The sequence below is a fragment of the Phalangium opilio genome, unplaced genomic scaffold, assembly GCF_054372755.1.
Source record: "Phalangium opilio isolate 3A_F unplaced genomic scaffold, DU_Popi_V2 ptg000079l_1, whole genome shotgun sequence".
Lineage (NCBI taxonomy): Eukaryota > Metazoa > Arthropoda > Arachnida > Opiliones > Phalangiidae > Phalangium > Phalangium opilio.
The window spans coordinates 1,072,021-1,091,428 of record NW_028324187.1 but is presented as its reverse complement, the minus strand read 5'-3'; the positions used below and the strand labels follow the sequence as shown (position 1 = coordinate 1,091,428).

The 19,408-nt window shown below is 38.3% G+C and overlaps 3 protein-coding genes across 9 annotated transcripts; 1 reads left to right on the top strand and 2 right to left on the bottom strand.

The window, feature by feature from the left end:
• Positions 1 to 3,808: 3,808 nt before the first annotated feature.
• On the bottom strand, positions 3,809 to 8,301 carry LOC149654086 (frizzled-7-like). Its single transcript, XM_089845457.1, has one exon. It carries the CDS (start codon positions 7,988 to 7,990, stop codon positions 6,254 to 6,256), a length of 1,737 nt encoding a protein of 578 aa, XP_089701583.1. The 5' UTR covers positions 7,991 to 8,301; the 3' UTR covers positions 3,809 to 6,253.
• A 1,457-nt stretch (positions 8,302 to 9,758) lies between these two features.
• LOC149654085 (frizzled-2-like) lies at positions 9,759 to 13,156 on the bottom strand. 4 transcript variants are annotated; one of them, XM_089845461.1, is made up of 3 exons: positions 12,666 to 13,156; positions 11,666 to 11,891; positions 9,759 to 11,600 (listed from the first exon to the last, which is right to left on the bottom strand). In XM_089845461.1, exon 3 carries the CDS (start codon positions 10,317 to 10,319, stop codon positions 9,861 to 9,863), a length of 459 nt encoding a protein of 152 aa, XP_089701587.1. In that variant the 5' UTR covers positions 10,320 to 11,600; positions 11,666 to 11,891; positions 12,666 to 13,156; the 3' UTR covers positions 9,759 to 9,860. The 4 variants fall into 4 exon arrangements, with proteins under 4 accessions (XP_089701587.1, XP_089701588.1, XP_089701589.1 ...); XM_089845462.1 differs by having other exon boundaries at positions 12,780 to 13,156; XM_089845463.1 differs by having other exon boundaries at positions 12,930 to 13,156.
• Positions 12,412 to 18,183, top strand: LOC149654084 (uncharacterized). Of its 4 annotated transcripts, none has more exons than XM_089845453.1 (4): positions 12,412 to 12,529; positions 14,709 to 15,837; positions 15,898 to 16,537; positions 16,612 to 18,183. In XM_089845453.1, exons 2-4 carry the CDS (start codon positions 14,866 to 14,868, stop codon positions 17,028 to 17,030), a joined length of 2,031 nt encoding a protein of 676 aa, XP_089701579.1. In that variant the 5' UTR covers positions 12,412 to 12,529; positions 14,709 to 14,865; the 3' UTR covers positions 17,031 to 18,183. The 4 variants fall into 4 exon arrangements, with proteins under 4 accessions (XP_089701579.1, XP_089701580.1, XP_089701582.1 ...); XM_089845454.1 differs by lacking the exon at positions 12,412 to 12,529 and adding an exon at positions 13,340 to 13,566; XM_089845456.1 differs by lacking the exon at positions 12,412 to 12,529 and adding an exon at positions 13,683 to 13,802.
• The last annotated feature ends 1,225 nt before the right edge of the window (positions 18,184 to 19,408 follow it).

Here is a 19,408-nt window from a genome sequence, read left to right as displayed (position 1 = left end):
TTGTCCGAGAGTATAGATGCTGGTAAAGTCGAGGCTCCGAACAACGATTTTTCATCTTGAGATTACCCCAAAACCAGACCACTTTTCTTGCTTGGTAAAGCTTCCAACTACGGTTCGAACTCCAATTGAAAATTATTTCATTGAAGACTTGGGCAAGATCATGGCTAGATCCATGTCTGTCCATTGTAAAATCGCGAATTAAGATAAGGCCTGAACGTATGCCGATAAGTGCCAATGATTTTGGTTTGAGGTTTATTCAGCTAGGGACGTTGGACGTACCAAAACAAAATGCATCGTTAAGAGAAGCCAACCAGGGTCGTTAAGAAGGGAACCTCTCGGTCTACTGACTTTCTTTTGATTTTCGCCGAAGATATATCTCTTTCTTAGGATAGGGGAACCATGGGGAACCGCAATCTGTCCTGTTTTGTTGCTTTTCCCTTAGCCTTGCCCCCACCCTGCAGCCTAACTCAGTACTTACCCTTTTGAGAGAACTTTGTATAAGGTCTATTCCTCAGTAAATTTCTTCACTATGCTAGTTTAAATTACGTGTAACTCCGCCATACTTTAATCTTAAACGAACTTTATGGTTGGGATGGATTGTAGCCAAACTGCGTCCGCCTGCCATCATGATGCTGGCTTATTATCAGCACCATCGCTTTGGCATTAGCTATTTTATATTACCTCTCGCTTTAGGTAAGGTAGGTGGGTTCATAGCCGCGCGTACTTTTACCTGAGTCCTCTCTAACTACCTGCCTTCGAGCCAGGTCGAAAAAAAAGGAGACCCCTTGTTCTTCCTTAGAGGGGTCAATCATAAATAACTTAGTATCCAAGACACGTTGGCAACGTTGAATTCCATCCATAGAGGCGTTCGTATGTGTTTGGTATTGTAACCGTATACTATAATGTTTAGTGATCGACCCCACGTTTGTAGGGATATATTTGGGGCGATGCTCCATGGTTTGTTCGACCAATATATGGTGCTAGCTCTAGCCGCCTCAGCCGGTAGGGGGCCTATTTTTCAGGGTGGAGTTCCTCTTTTCGTCCGTTTTAGAAAAGCCCATATCAACGAAAGTATATTACAAGATGAAGTTATAGGATTAAAGCACGACACAAACCGCTATCTACAAAAGACTGAAAAGCTTATAGTATTCTGTTCAATTCAGTGATCAGACAAGAAGTGATATCTAATTTATTAGGGTAAGGTATAAATTCGCCACATTTCCAGCTTTATCACCAGTCCAAACGTAGGTTAGGAGTTAATCCCCGCCTCTAAATTACAACCAGCATCTCATTGTTTCTTGAAAACTCACGTCAGCGCAGCGCGAATGACGAACATTACTTGTATTTTCCGACTGAGGACAGAGGCGAAATAGCCCGGCCTCTTTTTAGGTCCCCCCTTGTATTTTGAAAGGGAGACTGGGACTACGGCGCGCGAATACTTAGGCATACCTTCTCCCTAATAAACTAGAATCCCTTCATGATATAGACTAATACACTTAAAATACTGGTGAACTTTCTTTTAAACTGCCTAGCCTACTTCGGGTTTATCAATTTCTTCCAAAACGTGTATAGTAGAAGCGAAACATCGCCTCGACCCAGCCAGCACCAGCAGTCAGAGAAAAATCTTTTAACCATTTTGGCTCCCTTCTTTCTAAGAATCTAGAAGTTCTTTCGTCTTTCCCAAATAAGAACTGGAATAAGCGACGTAGCCCCGCCAAAAAGCCAGTTATAACACCCCCAACCAGATAATATATATATATCCCCCGTCCGTATACCTAGTCTTTCTTTGGCCCTGTATTTTTACTTTACCATTTCCCAATCTCCCAAAAATGTCTTGGCCGCGAGAAGACATTCCTCCAAGAGTCATATTCCCCAGGATTCCTGCTTCATGACTTTTTTCTTTTAGACCTAATCTCTTGTGGTGAAATAGTAGAAGGGAAACCGTCGACCGCGTCGATGAACTTAGTGAAAACCCCCTTGTTTGTTATGGCTTCCGTAAGGGGATTATCAAATGTTTGGTTTATAACTAGCGACAAATACATTAACCCTATTTATGGGCAGAAAAATATATTTATCCAGTAATGGTGGCTGGCATTTCGTGCTATTTATTCGTACGAAGGTTTGTAATAAAAGGCTAACCATTAGCCAAGACGCCCACGGTAGACACTTAAGAATTGTTATTATGGGGTCCCGTGGCGCCTATTGAAAAATGGATATGCATTACGGAACAGCAGCTCTGCATGGCAGTATTTATTTCTACACTTTCTCACACAGATCCAGGATGAGTTAAAAATGGCAACCATGTTCTTAGATATAGGGGTCATGAACTTGCTGATTAAAAACCATTAGCATTCATTTTAAACTACCAATAATAGAGATTTATTACTTGTCTTATAACAATTTCTCAAAATATATTAGAGTTTTGGATTAAAAGATATATCTCTGAATTATGACGTTGAAGGACCAAGGATATTTGTGGTCTTACCGAGGGGTTTAACACTATCAGATCCCATGATTCCACCAATTATGAGTGCATCTTTTAAAGATTACGCGTTATCTCTTCATAGTACATTCAAACTCACACCATGTACTCTTATTATAGTACTTGAGTGACTAACCCCTCGGGTTATTACGTTGAGTGACTGACCCCTCGCTTATTACACGCACCATTCCATAACACTCTTCAAAATTACACGGATTAAGACAGTTATTTCAAACATATCGTTGGAGTTATTGACTCTTAATCTTAACTCAATTTATTGGAAAAATAAGTCGAATTTTTCTCTTATAAAATATTAAACTTGTAAGTATGGTCGTAAAAATGTATATATATTACTGGATAAAAGAGAAAATCAGTTCGACTACATAATTTATCAAGACATAGCCTACACTTTTGAAAGAGATAAGAACTAGGGAACAGAACTTTTCCATATAAACGAGATAAAATGAAAGTCTTTAGAATAATATTATCGATTGGTCGGTTTAAGGTGGAGGAGATATTCTTTTTTTTCTTTTCAATCTCTACACTATAGTAGTTTGAAAGTCCCTGAAAAATTCGTCATTTTGAGATAAGAAAAATATGTGATTATAATACCCACCCTTGCTACGAAAGTTCCAGGGCAATTAAGGGTTATACGGAGTGTTAGGACCGAAGTAAAGTGAGATTTTTAAGTCTAAAATATTTTTTGACGTTTTTTCGGTCCGGGGTTACAGTGTTTTAGGGATGACCCCTTAAATAAATTAATTAGAAATAATTGTAATTCAGTTTCTTATACTTTAATTGAAGGGGACTTCCATAAAACACTCTAATGTCTATAACTTGTAAACGGTGACCCATAATTGTAACAGAATGTTTTAGAATATTGTAGATTCAAAACCGCCTCGGTCCGATACCACCAAAACCTTTTAAACTTACAATATGAAACAAGGTGTAATCAAGAAGTGATATCTAGTTTATTAGGGAGAAGGTATAAATTCGCCACATTTCCAGCTTTATCTCCAGTCCAAACGTATACTGGTCCGGAGTTAATCCCCGCCTCTAAATTACAACCAGCATCTCATTGGTTCTTGAAAACTCACGTCAGAGCGACGCGAATGACGAAAATTAGTCATATTTTCCGACTGAGGAGAGGCGAAATAATCCGGCCTCCTTTTACGTCCCCCCTGGTATTTTGAAAGGGGGACTGGGACTATGGCGCGCGAATACTTAGGCATCTTATACCTTCTCCCTAATAAACTAGATATCACTTCTTGGTGTAACCGTAGGCTATTTGTAAACAAATGCAAATAGAATAAATAAATAACAACGTTATTACAAATCTTACTTCTGTATTTACAAAATACAATTAGAAAAAGACTACAAGACAGGAGAAAAAAAACTACAACAATGAATTCGTCTTTTATCTTTTAAAAACATAATTTAAAAACGGATAATATGTACATTGATATTATTTACAATGATATTAGATTTTTTTAAAATTGTTTTAATGTTTGTGTGTGTTTTTTCTTTTTTAACAAGGCTGCCAAATAGGTACTATTTACGAATTTGACTTTATAATTAAGGTTTAATGAAAGTCCCACGTAATGTTTTTTTTATTTAATTTATTTTTTATTTTTTTTTTTTTTTTGAAAAAGACCTTGCAATTATATATTTTGTTAAATGCCGCGCTGTGGTCCTAAGTTTATGGCTGCTGTGGGATTATTTTAATGTTTTGAGGGGGGGGGGAAGGGGGTGGCACTGAAAATCATTTTAACAAGTGTTAAGTTTAATTTTAATTTTAGGTACTTAAATTCTTTTTTTTTGGAAAAAATTCGTAATTTTTTTTTATATTTAACTCTAATTAGACTAATCTCTAATTATTATCTCTCTCTCAAATTTAAGATTTTATAAACTTATGTGTATATAGTTTATGTAGGTTTTAAAGTGAAGAATATTCTATATTATTCTAATATTAAGAAAAATACAGAATATTCTAAGTTATAATAATGACAAACAATTAAAGGGAATATGAATGTATCACTTTAAAATCCGCATAAACCACAAGCTCGTTTTGTTTCTTTACTTACTTTCACTTTAACACTTTTTAATAAGTATTTAATTCTAATTTAATTAACATCTGATACACGTTGTTTTTCTTTTCTATCCGTTTAAAATTGAAATGGAATTTTCTTACCTTTATTTAATCTCGTATTAATTGTAATTAATTACAAGCATCATCTCATCTTAATCACTACCAATTTCCAACTTGAATTAGTTAGTTTAGTACTTTCTAAACACATTCACGATGAACTAAAAAAAAAAATGGCACTCATGAACGTTATATAAATTTTCTTTGGGATTTTCCAAAACATTTAAAATAATTAATCGTCCTACGCATATTTTTTTTTTTTTTTGCCTTATTATCCAAACGTTTTTCTATTATTTTATCCCTAATAACTAACTATGTTTTAATAATTACCCCTACGCTGCTTGTTGCAAAAAACCTTCGCTTAATTTGAACCCCTTCATTACGGCAGAATTTAATTTGTTAGGACACCGGTGGCACCAATAAAAACCATCTTAAATTATAGAATAAGCTTTATTTTCGGGGGGAAAAGGTTCTACCGCGATCCTAGCAACTCTCACGGTAATAAAGTAGCTTATGACCTCGATATATTGGAAGATAATAAATTTTACCCTTATTTTGTAATTAAATGTTTTAGCTGGCCACGCGATCTTAAAGATTTTTTGTGTGTGTTGGCTGGCCCACATTTTGTGAGTATTATTTTATAAATGCGTTTTCAAAAATGACATTAGATAACGGTTTAATTAAAATGGTGTACCATTTTTAAAGATAGGAACAGAATTATTTAAAAAAAAAAATTATATAATATCCAAAACGTTTTTGGATAATGCAGTAGCGAAACAAAAACTAAAGAATTCGCTTCAATGTACGTTATTTTCTGGACTAACAACTGATACCCGTAGCTTTTAAATTACACGGATATTTTATTTTTTCTGTTGGTTTCGCGGTATTACTTGAGGTTTTAACGCTAAACTTGTAACGTCAGCGTGTACGTGTAGCAATATAAAGATGGCTGACTGATTAATGAGTTATGTTTGAATTGAGTAGATAATGAATTATGTTTGAATTGAGTAGATAATGAATGAACTGCTCGTATAATTCAATAAAAGATGACGTTTAACGTTCGAATTTCATATGAAAGCGAAGATAATTCATATAATCCATTAAAATTAATAAAAAGGCTAGAAAAACACGACATTTTTTTAATGTACTGCCACTTTCAATGATGTACCATTGAATGAACTTGATTTTTGGGGAAAAATCTGCTTTTAGCTTTAAAAGGGAATTCCGAGTTGTTAACCTCTGAAAAATACGTACGTAGATAAGGATAAAATCATGGCCCGTGTTTTTGTGAACTTTGAATTAGCTTTTACAAGTTGTTCGTGGCTTAATCGTTTCCACCTGTTAGCTACTAAAGGAAAATAGTCATTGACAGCTAGCTACACGTACATGCCACACGTTTTTGGCAGTTCGAGTGTTGAAAAACCCTCCTCAACATTGAGTCAATTACAATAATATAATTTATCACATAAAAATGAAATTGTCTATCGAAGACGGCAGTGTTTTCTTTACATTTGAAAGAAATACGTCCTCGACACATAGATTGTTCGCCAAATGAACAAACAGTGAACACCACCACGGATATACATGGTTAACGAGGGTCTTTGTTATACAGCCCTACAAGTCGTTCAGACGTAAGCTTCGGCTCTTCCTCGTCTGAAGAGCCTATTGTAAAAGTTCTTCCACGAATTGAACGTCTTCCCAGACCATATCCAGAAACCGGATGTAATACCGACGACCAAGGTCATCAAGTACTTGATCATGAAGACGGCGAAGACGGGTTTGACGTTATGTTTCGTGGTGGGCACCAATGGATTATCGGGGCACGGAATACTAAAGTACTTTTGGTCGCACATTTCGCGTTGCCACGTTAACATCCACGTTTCCAAGTACGTTTGTTCGTAGAAATAGCAAGCCAGGACGATAATGGCGGGTACGGTGTACAAGACCGAGAACACCACGATGCGTATCATCAATTTCTCCAATTTGTCCGTTTTGGTGCCGTCCATTTTCATGACGGTGCGGATTTCGCACAAGGATATGAATCCGGCCAATAGGAAGGAAGTGCCCATGAAGAGATAGGTGCACAATGGTGCCAGGATGAAACCCCGTAAGGAATCGACATTCCAGACGCCGACGTTGCAAACGCCGCTTAAAATGTCGCCTTCCGCTTTCCCCATGGCTAATATGGTAATGGTTTTAATAGCGGGCACTGTCCATGCCGCCAAGTGGAAATAATGGGAGCTGTTTTCAATGGCTTCGTGGCCCCATTTTAATCCGGCCGCCAAAAACCAAGTTAGGGTTAGGATAACCCACCAAATGGAACTGGCCATGCTGAAGAAGTACAGCATCATAAACAGTATGGTGCACCACTCTTTCTTATTTCCTTGCGTGATAGTGCGAACCATATGGACCCCTTCTAGATCAGTCGGTGGCGGAAATGGCTCGTTACAAGCCACGGTGTCTCCCATAACGATACCCACCACGTGGGTGCAGGCGACGACGAAGTAGCACAAAGACAGGAAGATGATTGGTCTCTCGGGGTACCGGAAACGATGCATGTCCACCAAGAAGGTTAGGACGGTGAATAAAGTTGACAGCAAACATATGATGGACCAAACACCTATCCATATTTTGGCAAAGTGGCGTTCTTCGGGTTTAAAAAACATCATGTCGCAGGGGGCTCCGCAATTTTTCTCGACCTTTTTCCCAACTCTGAAGACGTAATCCAAACCCTGCGGGACACGAAATTCGATAGGACAGATAAATTCGCGGGTAAAGTTACCCGTTGTCGTGAAACTGAGACCTCCTCCACCTCCAAAATTGCTCCCGGGGTTTAAGTTCGTGGAATGAGTGTTGGCGCGATCGGTATTATTTTCACCTACGCATAACTCGTCGGTATTAGCTTCCGGAAATTTGTCACAGTCCAAGCTCTCTGGCCACCGGAAACCGAACTTGTTCATAAGACCCTCGCAACCGGTACGAGCCGACATACAAAGGGATCGGCATGGTGGGATGGCGCGTTCTATTATGGTGCACACTGGCGCGTACATGGAACACAAGAAGAACTGCAGGTCGGGACTACACTGAACTTTAACCAATGGAAAAAATTGGTGCACTTCTAAACCGGCGTCTTCTTGTTTTTGATGGTTTAACAAGTTTGGCATGATGGTCTCGTTGTATTGAATATCCTTACACAATGGGATGGTAATTGGTTCACATCTGCCATGATGCGGTATCACTTCGCGATCCGAAACTCGAGAACTGAGCACTTGGCCCGAGGCTCTACTAACGTCGGCGCCGAGGCTGAGGACCGTGAAAAATGCCCAGACGGACGCGACTTTACTAGAGTAGACCGTTTTCATATTGACTGTCTTACCAAAAACTAGATCACCGTATCGTTAATTCATTTAAAAGTAAATTACTAAAGTTCCTAACCCGAGGGGGCACTCGGAAGGTGACGTTTGGGACAACCGTGGGCAACAAGGGCCTTCGGAAATTAAGTAGCGAGAAAAACTGGAGGTAGCCACCGCGGATGACTAGCGAAAAGCATATCGCGGGCTAAAATGGCTGAATTCCAAAATGCTCCTCTGTGCTCTGTCGGCTGGGCTTAGCCTCGTTCGCGCGTTTTCCTCGTAGATCTCCCTCTCCCTTGCTAGACTGGCTTCTCGGGATTGGTCGGCCGGCTTTTTTTTTCGATTCGGAGGAAATTGGGCGCCACGTTGATGTTTGGTGTGGCTAGGGGGAGACACCGTATAAGGAGGTATTTGAACTAGAAAGGTTAAGAGCGACATTCAACGGAGTTTTGAAGATGTTTAATTCAGATGAAGTTAATTTATTCGAGAAAAGAGTTTGATTTATGGAATATGGGATTTATTTGGATTTCAGATAACCCATATATATTTTGGATAAATATTACAATTTTCTGTGGTTATGGTTCAATTAGAAAGATGTGTGTTGCCATCTAGGAGTTCAAAGTTGAAAACTACGCTGGAAAATAGCTTTCCATTCTCAAAAAGATGAAAAAGTTATCTGCAATTAATATTTTCGCTTTTACTTTCATTTTTTTATCTCTCTTTCATTACAACTTTAATTTCACTTTCACTTTTCTTCCATTTTTTCATCATCCGTTAAATTTTTATTTATATTTCTAATTGTCCATATACGCTTTAACATACGTACTTTCGGCTATGGCACTCCATGTTATTTCCCAGTAGAGCTTATTAAATTAAAAGGTAGTGGACTGCCATGCCTCTATTGAAATAGGCATACGATGCATTCAAAAGAAGTTACAAATCCGGACTGCGATTTACCTTACCAAAAGTATAAAATTAATTAACTCTCACGACGTCCTTGGGAGTGACCGTTGTTCTGTCAATTGGTGCGCTGGTCACTGAAGAAACGTGTTGGTCAAACCAAAGCCAGACTGTCCAGACACCCAAAGAGATGAAAGATAATAATCCTAACGCTGTAAGCACCAACAATACAATTTCGCAGGACTTCATGTTCATCAACTTAGACTAATTAAGAGTTGAAGATTGGAGAAAAGTTTATAAGAAAAACTGCATTGAAATAATTGGCCGGATATGTAGTAAAATCGGAAATGGAACTGTGTACGATAACAAACGTATAAATCAACAGGAAGTTAAAATACTAACGAAATCCCGTCCTCATTAAGAATTCATGGAAATTGAGATCTCCTTAATTAAAACCTGCATTTGTTTAGTACATTTTATAAAATCCGAACGCTTATTTTACTAATTCTTAGTTAATTAAGTCCCTAATCTCTATTATAATGAAGAAATGGATAATCAACGTCTTAGTGAGCTCTATATTGGTAACGATGGCAATTATTATCTGGGTTTTCATGGGAGGACGTAGGAAACCCACCACTGTTGATGTCTTAACAACTGCCTCGACTGACGTACATTTATTGAAATACTTTCAAAATGAAACCATTACTGTAGATACTATATCAAGTATAACAACGAAATAAGTCAATTGACATCATGAAATGTCAATGCAAAGTAGGAATATTTTGTGGACAATAACTTTCTAATTTAAGAAATCACGCCATATGCTTATATTTAATTGTTTTCTGAACTAAATAATAATAAGTCCATGAAACTTAAATTATTTTAATAGTCACCAAAGTTACAGATTACAATGTTGGTTTTAATATACTTAGGTTAGTTTCAAAATAACTGTTGAAAACCGTAGAATATTTAAAATGCTTCATTGCGCGGAGACGCATAACTCGTCGGTGTTACCATCCGGAAATTTGTCACAGTTTAAAGCCTCTGGCCACTGGAACCCGAATTTGTTCATAATACCCTGGCAACCATTACGGGCCGACATACACAGGGATCTGCACGGTGGTATGGGACGATCGACTATGGTGCACCCTGGCGCGTATACGGAACACAAGAAGAACTGCAAGTCGGTGCTACACTGAATTTTTATCAAAGGATAAAACTGGTGCAGTTCCAAACTGGCGTCTTCTTGATTTTGATGGTTCAACAAGTTTGGCACGATGGTCTCGTTGTATTTAATATCCTTACACAATGGTATGGTAATTGGTTCGCATCTGCCGTGACGGGGTATTACTTCGCCAGTACTAACATCGGCGCCACCAAGACTGAGGACAGTGAAAAATGCTAAGACGCGTACGACTTTACTACTAGAGTAGCTCATTTTCTATCTTTGCCTTAGAAAAACACCACAAGGATACTGAACTATTATGACTGACACCTACAGTACTTGTCCTTATTGATCCTCTCGGAATGTGACGTTTGGGACTTCAGAAACCAAGGAGCGATATAAACAGGATGTAGCCACCGCGAAGGTCTAACGAATAGTAGTATATCGCGGGCTAAAATGGCTGACTTTCAAACTGCTCATTTGTGCGGCTGTGCCTATAACCTTGTCCTTCGTTGTTGGCGCCTTCTTCTTCGTTGATACCCCTCTCCCTGAAAAGACTTAGCTATCACGGAATAAGTTTTCTGGTTTTTCCCGTTTCGGAGGAAATAGAGTTCAAATGTCAAATCGCGCTTAAATGGGAAGTTTTGTCTTATGTAATACTAATTTTCCAAGAAGTTACGCAATGCGCTTCCCCAATCCCTATTTCCCGAACTCAGTTGTCACTTCGGTTTCGAATTTTAAACAACTAGCCTATAAAAGTTGTTTTAAAATAACATTTCGCGATTCAAACCAGATAATTTCAAGATGGATAAATGCTCTATGGTGGCCGCTGTAGTGATGGTTCTTTGTATGTTGGCCTTAATAATTATCGCTATAACGATGTTAACTGTGTAGACGAATTGTTAACGTCGTAAATTCCATATTGAAGATGATAAACCCAATACTTCAGTTGATGAACTGAACTGCCTGTTACAACAGCATCTACTTAAAGTACGTATTTGTTGACTAACTGGTTTATATTTAATTTCATTGTGTTTTCTTGGAAAAGAACTAATTTATTCATTTTATATGTATATCTTTACCATATGCGATTGATAACCCACCCAATATAAATTTAAAATTATCCAGACAGCCAGACACTTTTCGTCACTATATGTGTGTATCTCGGTAATTTTGCCTTATCATCATCTCCTTTATTGGTGAAGAGAAGAAGATATGGATTAAAAAAGTTCGCTTCCATCTTGTTGTTTTTATCTTTCGTGCTCAATGCAGTACAAACATTATTGATTTGAAACCTATAACGGCTGGATGCGCTGAAAGTTCTAAACCTTCACATTTTCGCTGTCATACCATTCTATCACTTTGATCAATGAACAGTATGTAAGCGCGCTGACTAGGCCTACCCTAGTACCAATGAAGTTTATAAATCAAATGGAAATTCTTAAACAGTTTATTTCAAAATAAAGTTTATTCGAATTACTTCTCGTTTTCAAAAGAAAAGCTTGAATAAATGTAGGAGTGACTTTTATATTGTTTCTAAATCATAGTGGGAGTCTGTGGGACAGAAGTCCATTATTGTGTGTTATTTCACAGGTGCCATCTTGTTACCTAGTACCTACCTCGGCCTGATGGAATGGAACTGAGGTTAACTTGGGAGGTGAAGGAGTTGGGGGTCAAGTCACCACCGGCGGACACGGGCGCCAATAGGGTAGTAGTACCTCAAACTTTGTCGCCCAGAAGCTTGGCTTACATGAGGTCACCAGACTCCCAATCATTATGTAATAACTCTATGGTATGTCTCGAGCCTCTTGTTAATAAATAATCGCTGAGGGTGTTATGGTGAAACTACGAAAAAAAGTTTATTCTTTTTTTCTAGGAGTCAAAGTCTAATAAAAATTTTTAATAGCATTTTTAAAAAATAAGCTCGGATAACACGTGATAAGCTAGAGGTTATATTTAGGTTCCGTTTTGGCCTCTCTTGTGGGAGTCTGATTAGAATGTTAACTGAAACGCTCCAATCGAACTGGATTCGTCCGGTTCTCCAATCCATTATCAAACTTAGAAGGGGTTTTCAAACCAACTGAAACCGAACAACATATCGGGGTCTATCACGCGCTCTCCGCAACCCAAAGATAAAAAACATTTCTTTCGCTCAGTGAAAAAAAAATGCCTACAGTGCGATAGTGTTTTTAAGTTGTTGTAATTACGTATGCGAGCGACAGAAAAAAAATCCGTAGGGAGGGAAAGAAATTACTTGTCGCTCCCGATTTTGCGGTATCAAAGTCCCTTTTCCGCGGATTGGTATATAGATAAGCTCTGGTTTCAATTATTAGGTGAACAAGAATAAAAGACTCCTCTTTTTTAGCGCATTTCTCGACCAGTTTGGATGTCTGTTAAGCCTACTAAAAAAACTACCTATAGTCCCCGCCCAACGATTGTACGTCTAACTCTTGTGACTTCACTATGGAAATAAAAAGGTTTTTGTGAGTATGAATTTACTTTAAGTAATTGAAGGTGCGACGTCACGTTACGCGATCTAATTTCTACCTTTGAAGATAGAAATGACGTCATAAAGATGGAGAGGGTATACTGTATTAAACTCGCGATTGGGTGACTTACTTGGTCGCCATTATGCTCTCATACGCTTCTGACTAATTGTCTCACTGTCCGCCATTAAACGGGTTGCTTTTATGGTTACTTTGTATGGATGACGTAGTTTGACGTGCATCGTACCTGAAACCCTGTCTGTAATGTCGGCGTATCTAGCTAGATTCAGTACATTTGCCACCATGAATACATGAACAATATGGGTGACGTGGCAAAACGTCAAGCTTATGAGTCACATCTTAGTCCGGAAGACGCTGCTTAAAGTTAAATACGCACCAAAGACCGCAGTCTTGCTCTGAGAGCTTCGTACCCAATCAGGGCTGATGTATTATACAAGAGGTTGCCTATATTAAAGCTTTAAAAAATTGTTATAACTCGCTTTAAAACTGCTGCTGACTCTGTATGTATGATTCAAACTGCGTTTGAATTCGTTGTAAAATTTGACTGCGAATCGCTAGTACTTGAACTATATCACCCCATGGCATGCAAAACTTATGTATTTTCTTTCTGCACTTTGATTTTTAAGCACTTGGGATCGAGTGATAATGTTGTTGTTTGAATCCTTATATAGAACAAACTTACTCATACCGCGTTGAAGGGTTAAATGGCCGGGAAAAAAGGCGCTATCTCCGAAATAAGTGTACACTTATTTCTCGTGATCGGCGCTTGCTTGTACCTTGCAAAGTGTATACTTATAGTTTTTTGTTTATCTTATACCATATGGTTTACGGAAGTACGGTTGAGTTACGGTTAGTCATTATATTGACAAACGCGAATTATCCGCGTTGATACCTAACAGTACGATACCTTGCGGTTAAGATTATGCGCAGCAAATTCAGGCTGAAACTCTCTTTTACTTCATCGCTGAAAATGCCCGTTCATCGCTTGTTATTTCAAACAACGTTTTGTCTCGGTATAACTGTTAATACTCCAGTCACTATAAGTACAATTAAAGTAGATGCGGAATTTATTATCAGAATGTGATAGGAAAGTTTTTTTTTATTGGGCAATTCGTTCCGTTTTCAAAAAGGCTAAATTGGCTTTTGAATCGAAATAGCTAGATTAAGTCAGTTTTGAGCAGAATGAATCACGAAATAAATTTAGCATATTAACTTTCGTTTTAATCAGGAGTTAAGACGCTAAGGGAAGGTTAGTAATTTGGGGTCTTCTCTTCTCTATCTTGATAGCGTTTAATTCAAAATCGGGAATTAATATATTTAAAAGGAGCAGGAATGAATAACGGTTTACCTTTTAAGTTTTCCATTTCTTTGTGCTACAATTAATAGTAGGCCTAAAGGCTTCTGAAGATCTTAAGTATACTTAACTTATTCGAGATAATTTGACCCTGAGAATAAAATAATCTACTTTATTAAATTGAAAGGCTTAGTTTAAATCCCACGGGCGGTGTGTGAAAAAGAAAGTGATCGTATCATTCAAGTATCACGTGATATGTCCAAGGCTAATCCAATGCTAATAATAATAATAAAAAAAATCCTTGGCAATTTAGCATATTATCGTCTCCGACAAATAATGTATCCATAAATATACTAAAAGTAGCGATAATTATGGCTAATTCACCAGAAGGTACTGTTAAGTGAGAGATTACACGTGTCCCTATCTCGTAGTTAGGGAGTAAGGACGTAACCAACCACTCAATCACCTTTAGGGGGACTAAATGGGGGAACAAAAGATTTCTCAGACGTTCAAAATACATTTTTAACTCACGGTTCGTCATATAAACCACCTCATAAAGTGTTGGTAACATTATGATAAGAATTTTTAGGCATAAACCGTATTTCTTTTGGGTTTAAGGAGTGGCCGCACTCTTAAGAGTTTTTCGCTTTTCGTTGTCAATGATTAAAGTTCCTCTTGATATGAGGTTTCATTTCGTATCCTGTTGATTTTAGGCTTAGACTCGGGCTGAAAATGTGATTGACATATTTGTAGGTTTTATTTTAATAAATGTCTTCAAAATATGACTAATTTGGTTGAGTAACAACCAGATTTCGAACTATGTCTTGAACTTCTATAGACGTTTCTTTTCTTGTACTTCAGGTGTTTCCGGATGACCAGATTCAACGTGGTATAACGTATAGAGTACGACCCAAAAACTTCAGCGTATTGACTATCCAAAAGGACTTGTCCCTATTTTACTTTATCGCGTTACGAAGTTGAGATTTTACAACTAAACTTTGCATAAGAGTTGGTGCCCATGTGTACCGCAAGACGTCCATTTTCTAGAAGAAATTGGCGAAAGCGCGCGGCGGCTGCTGAGAAGAAACGGAGAATTCGGTTATTGAGCCAACACGGGTGTCTCATTTGTGATCGACAAACTGCCTTCATTTTGCAACAACGTAGGGCCCGTATTAACGTCAACCGTGTCAAGCCAACAAACCAGATTATCTCCTGGAAGGATATCTTCGAGATCATCTCTTCTCGCTGCCCAGCTGCTTCGAGAGCTTCGCGCGCAATGAGCTACAAGCTGAAAGCGCTGGGCAAACTGGTCGCTCGCATGACGGACGACGACGACCGGTCGCCGCAACTCAAATTGCGCGAACTACTCGTCCCTAACCATGACTCCGTTATTAAATTCGCGCCAAAGTGCGATGGAAAATGTTGCGAGTCGTCTTCCGACACCAACGATAGCCACGAACCCGAATTTAAGAACAATACGGAGTCAAATAGGCCTGGATTTTTCGAAAACATGATTAAGTCTCGCGTAGAATCAAATTCCAAGTCTGAATCGAAACTGGAAGTTTCGGAAACTACCCTTAAGAGAAAGCTGGACTTTCTTATAGACGACGTCGAAAATAACCATAAATTCTTACGTCCTCGTCTAATAGGAAATGATTCAATCGCGCCAATGGTCTCGTTTTGTAGCCGCTGCGGTTACGCTTTCGCCAATAGTTTGGATTTAAAGGCCCACGAATGCTCTTTTACTCCTTCAAGTCCTTGTGTCGTTTGCGGGGTTTTGGTAGCGCAGAATGTCTATGGCGAGCATTTGATCGCTCACGATAACGACATCCTCGAGAAGGCCGTTCATATGAGCGGAGACATCAAATGCGTCTATTGCTTGAAAGCCTTCGATAACAAGACTGCCCTGTTAGTACATTATCGTAGTCATATAGCCCAGTTTCAATGCGCGTCTTGTAAAGGTCATTTCTTCAATGCCCAAGACTTGCAGGTAATTGATTGATATATGCTTTCTCGTAACATAAGTTAATATTCTTTACCATCATTAAAGCAACACGTCCTGAAGGAACACAACCGCGTCGAACACCAACTCTACCACTGTTACATCTGCAGTAGACGTTTCGCCCACCAAGAAGCCATCGTTAACCATATGAGACTTCACTCTCACGAGATGCCCTACACTTGCAAAGAATGTGGCCGATCTTTCAGCCAAATTGGTAACCTTCAACGCCACATCAACACCCATCGCGGAGAGCGCCCGTATCTTTGCCAGCAATGCGGTTCCAAGTTTACCGATCCGGCCACGTTGAGGAATCACTCCCGGATACATTCCGGAGAGCTACCTTACGTTTGCGAGGTCTGCGATCGGGGTTTTACCCAAGTTGGTAACTTGAAGCGCCACATGGCCAAGCACGTCAATAGCGGCGCCGCAGATCGCCCGTTTCGTTGTCCTCAATGCGGCCAAGGATTCGCCCACGAGTCGACTTTGCGTAATCATTTTCGAACCCATACTGGGGAACAACCGTACAAATGCACGCTTTGTAAACGGGCTTTTTCTCAAATTGGAAATTTGAAGAGGCATATGGCCAAACACGCGGCCGTCCAGGATTTTCTATGCGGAGCCTGTAATCGCTGTTTTGCCAGCTCCACCGACTTGATACATCATTTTTGCCTAGCTGCTCAAATTAAAGGTATGATAACTTAAAAAGACATCTAAAGTTCGCTCTCTGTTGTCAAGCCTAATCCTCATTCTGTTTAATCTTAGATGACGCTGAAATTCAGGGCAATTGTTGTATGATCACGCCTTGGCCTTCCAACTCAAACTATCAAGCCGGCTCCCCCGATTCGAGTGGTCACTCAATCCGAACCACTTCGGAATCGTCTTCTTGCGATACTGACCACAGCGACGCAGTACAAAATTCTAAGATTGCTAGCGATTTCGTACCCAATTCCGACGAAGACAGTAATTGGTCCAGCGTCCCCGTCAATCGCACCTGGCGCGTTTTTCCTTGCAAAGAATGTGACAAGGTATTTGCCTGGAAACACGACTTGAAGATTCATTTTCGCACCCATTCCGGAGAGAAACCGTATCAATGCGACATTTGCTTCAAAACTTTCGCCCAGAGTGGCGCCATTGGAACGCACAAGAAAAGACATCATCCCAATGTCGTCACCAACAATTAATGACTGGGCTGCCTATCCTACTTTTACGCTACATCCTCTATTCTCGTAGGTTGTAGTCTTAGAATGCTCGGCGTCATATTACAGAAAACCGAGGAAACTTGATGGGGAAACGAAAGTTATCGAGAATGCAACGTGCTACATTTTTCTAATTTTTTTTTACTGTTTTTATATTTCCTCTCTTATTTACTTCATATACTCCTGAAAATCGCACTAATCTTAAAACTAATGAGTTTATTACGATATAGAGAGCGAACCATGGTCTTAGAACCAACGTGTCTTTCTAATCTAAATGGCCTAAACTTTCTCAAACCTACCACGTACGCTAGGGTACCACATAAGAAATTCTTCTTTATAGGATAAGAAATTGTGTTTACATTATGTGTCATCCTAGTTCTAAACATATGAAATAATTCAATAGTGTCTAACGCGCGAAATATTAAGAAAAAAAAATCGCTGTTACGCATTGAAACATTTGGAAGGCAAAGTTTCAAAATAATGACGACGTCACTTGGCTTGGAAACTCGCTAAAACTTTAATTTCACTTCTCTTTTCCCAAAGTTTCAGTTCTACGGTTTCTACCACATTATTATCACGTGCTTATCAAATGCTCATAAAAAATATACGGTTTTATTTTCTCTATACGAGTTCGAAAGAAAAAATGATCGAATCGAAGAACTTGATGATGATTTGATGACTCGGATAAAAACGAACTGATAAAAGAAAAGGCGAATGGAACATTTTAACTTTTGCAATAGGACGCTCATATATTGATGTGAATTGTATTTGAGTTTTCATATCTTTAAGAGCCAGCCTATTGTTTCAAATTCAACTATGACAAATGTCTAACTACGACACCAAAGAAGAGGACAATGAGCTTTTTGTTAGGAAAAAAAAATAACTAATTATAGAAAACAATATTTTGATAATAAGATAAGAAAACATAATTATCTAGTCTATACATATATACATATAATTAGATATATTGATTTATAGCTTTCTTAAAATGTAATTTCTTTGTAAAAGATGCATTTAGTATGGTATAGTAGACAGAGGTCAGAAATGTTGTGATTGGAAAATTAATCCTATGTATTTTGTAACCGTGATTAGCGTATTTGTAATTAATTCAATAAATTAAGGGTTGATTTGCGGGTGGTGTGCCGTTTAATCATTTTAGTTATATATTATTTTCATTCTTTTTTCGACGTATATTTTAGATTTCGGCAAGAATTAACCGAGAAGGGTTGAAGGTTTTTACCTCGTGCTTCGCCGCCATGTTTTCAAGTGTATCAAGAACCTAAGATCGGGATTTGTAAGTTTTAAGCTTCTGATAAGATGTTTTCAAACGTTCTTAGGTCATATGTGGGTTCTTGATTTTCAACGGATAAAAAGGAATAGAAAGAATGTAGGCCTAGTAAGTATTAAGAATGTTAAGTTTTTATTGGCGTTAATTCGATTTTATACATAGTTTGTTTTAAAGAGGTTATTTGGCGTTCCCCCAGTGTTGCCAGACCGTTAGAGAATCAATAGGTTTTAGAGATAAAGGATAGCAGTTCAGTTTGAATCAGTACTTGACCAACTTGACTAGAAGAAAGCCTAATAACACTGCGCTGAAATTTAAGCTAAGGAATTTTATTTTGTTTTTTAGCCCCTTTATTGGAAACTCTTCATATTATTAAGCCTAATTTAATAATGACGTTCCAATTAAATTATACCACCGAATATAACTCTTCGCTTATTTCCGTAAATATGCTGGACCGAAGTCCTTCCATTCCTCTACTGTATTTTCTATTAATAACTTACAAACCTTTTACGTAATTCTGTTTTAGGAATTCCTCGTTATTCCATAAAATATTTTAAGGAGTTTAATGAACTCAATCAATCTTTATTCTTATCCTCGAAAACTATTTTACCACATTAATAAATTTAGTTTTCCCTCACGATAAATTTAGTAGATGTACATAAATAAATAAATAAATACCGATTAAACTTTTCCAAGTTGCTCAGTGGGTTTACCAAAAACTTGTACTTTTGAACTTGACATAATCAAAATTCAAATATTCAAGAATCATTTTTTCGTCATTCTTTAAGATCTGGTTCTATCTCTGAGTCACGCTTAATTGATATGCTAGCCAGAAACCTTACAATGTACTCTTGGGCAGTACATGACGTTACCGTTAAGTTACAGTGACGGAATTACCCAAGATAAACGTGTAAAAGTTATCCCCTAAACCAACAGTGCGGAACCTTAACTTAAAAGTTGTTGCCAAACTAGGGTAAAGAAAAATACTCTCACATACTCGCCCACCTTTTTTGGCTTACGGTTCGCGGTTTGGTAGACAGTTATTGTGGAAATTTTGACGGGAAAACCTAGTTTCTCT

What these genes read in the sequence shown, in the direction of transcription:
- LOC149654084 (XM_089845453.1), top strand. Translation starts at nt 14,866, where the DNA reads ATGTGTACCGCAAGACGTCCATTTTCTAGAAGAAATTGGCGAAAGCGC. An exon ending in TCAATGCCCAAGACTTGCAG is followed by an intron (nt 15,838 to 15,897) that starts GTAATTGATTGA and finishes CCATCATTAAAG; the next exon opens with CAACACGTCCTGAAGGAACA. An exon ending in CCTAGCTGCTCAAATTAAAG is followed by an intron (nt 16,538 to 16,611) that starts GTATGATAACTT and finishes GTTTAATCTTAG; the next exon opens with ATGACGCTGAAATTCAGGGC.
- LOC149654086 (XM_089845457.1), bottom strand. Translation starts at nt 7,990, where the DNA reads ATGAAAACGGTCTACTCTAGTAAAGTCGCGTCCGTCTGGGCATTTTTC.
- LOC149654085 (XM_089845461.1), bottom strand. Translation starts at nt 10,319, where the DNA reads ATGAGCTACTCTAGTAGTAAAGTCGTACGCGTCTTAGCATTTTTCACT.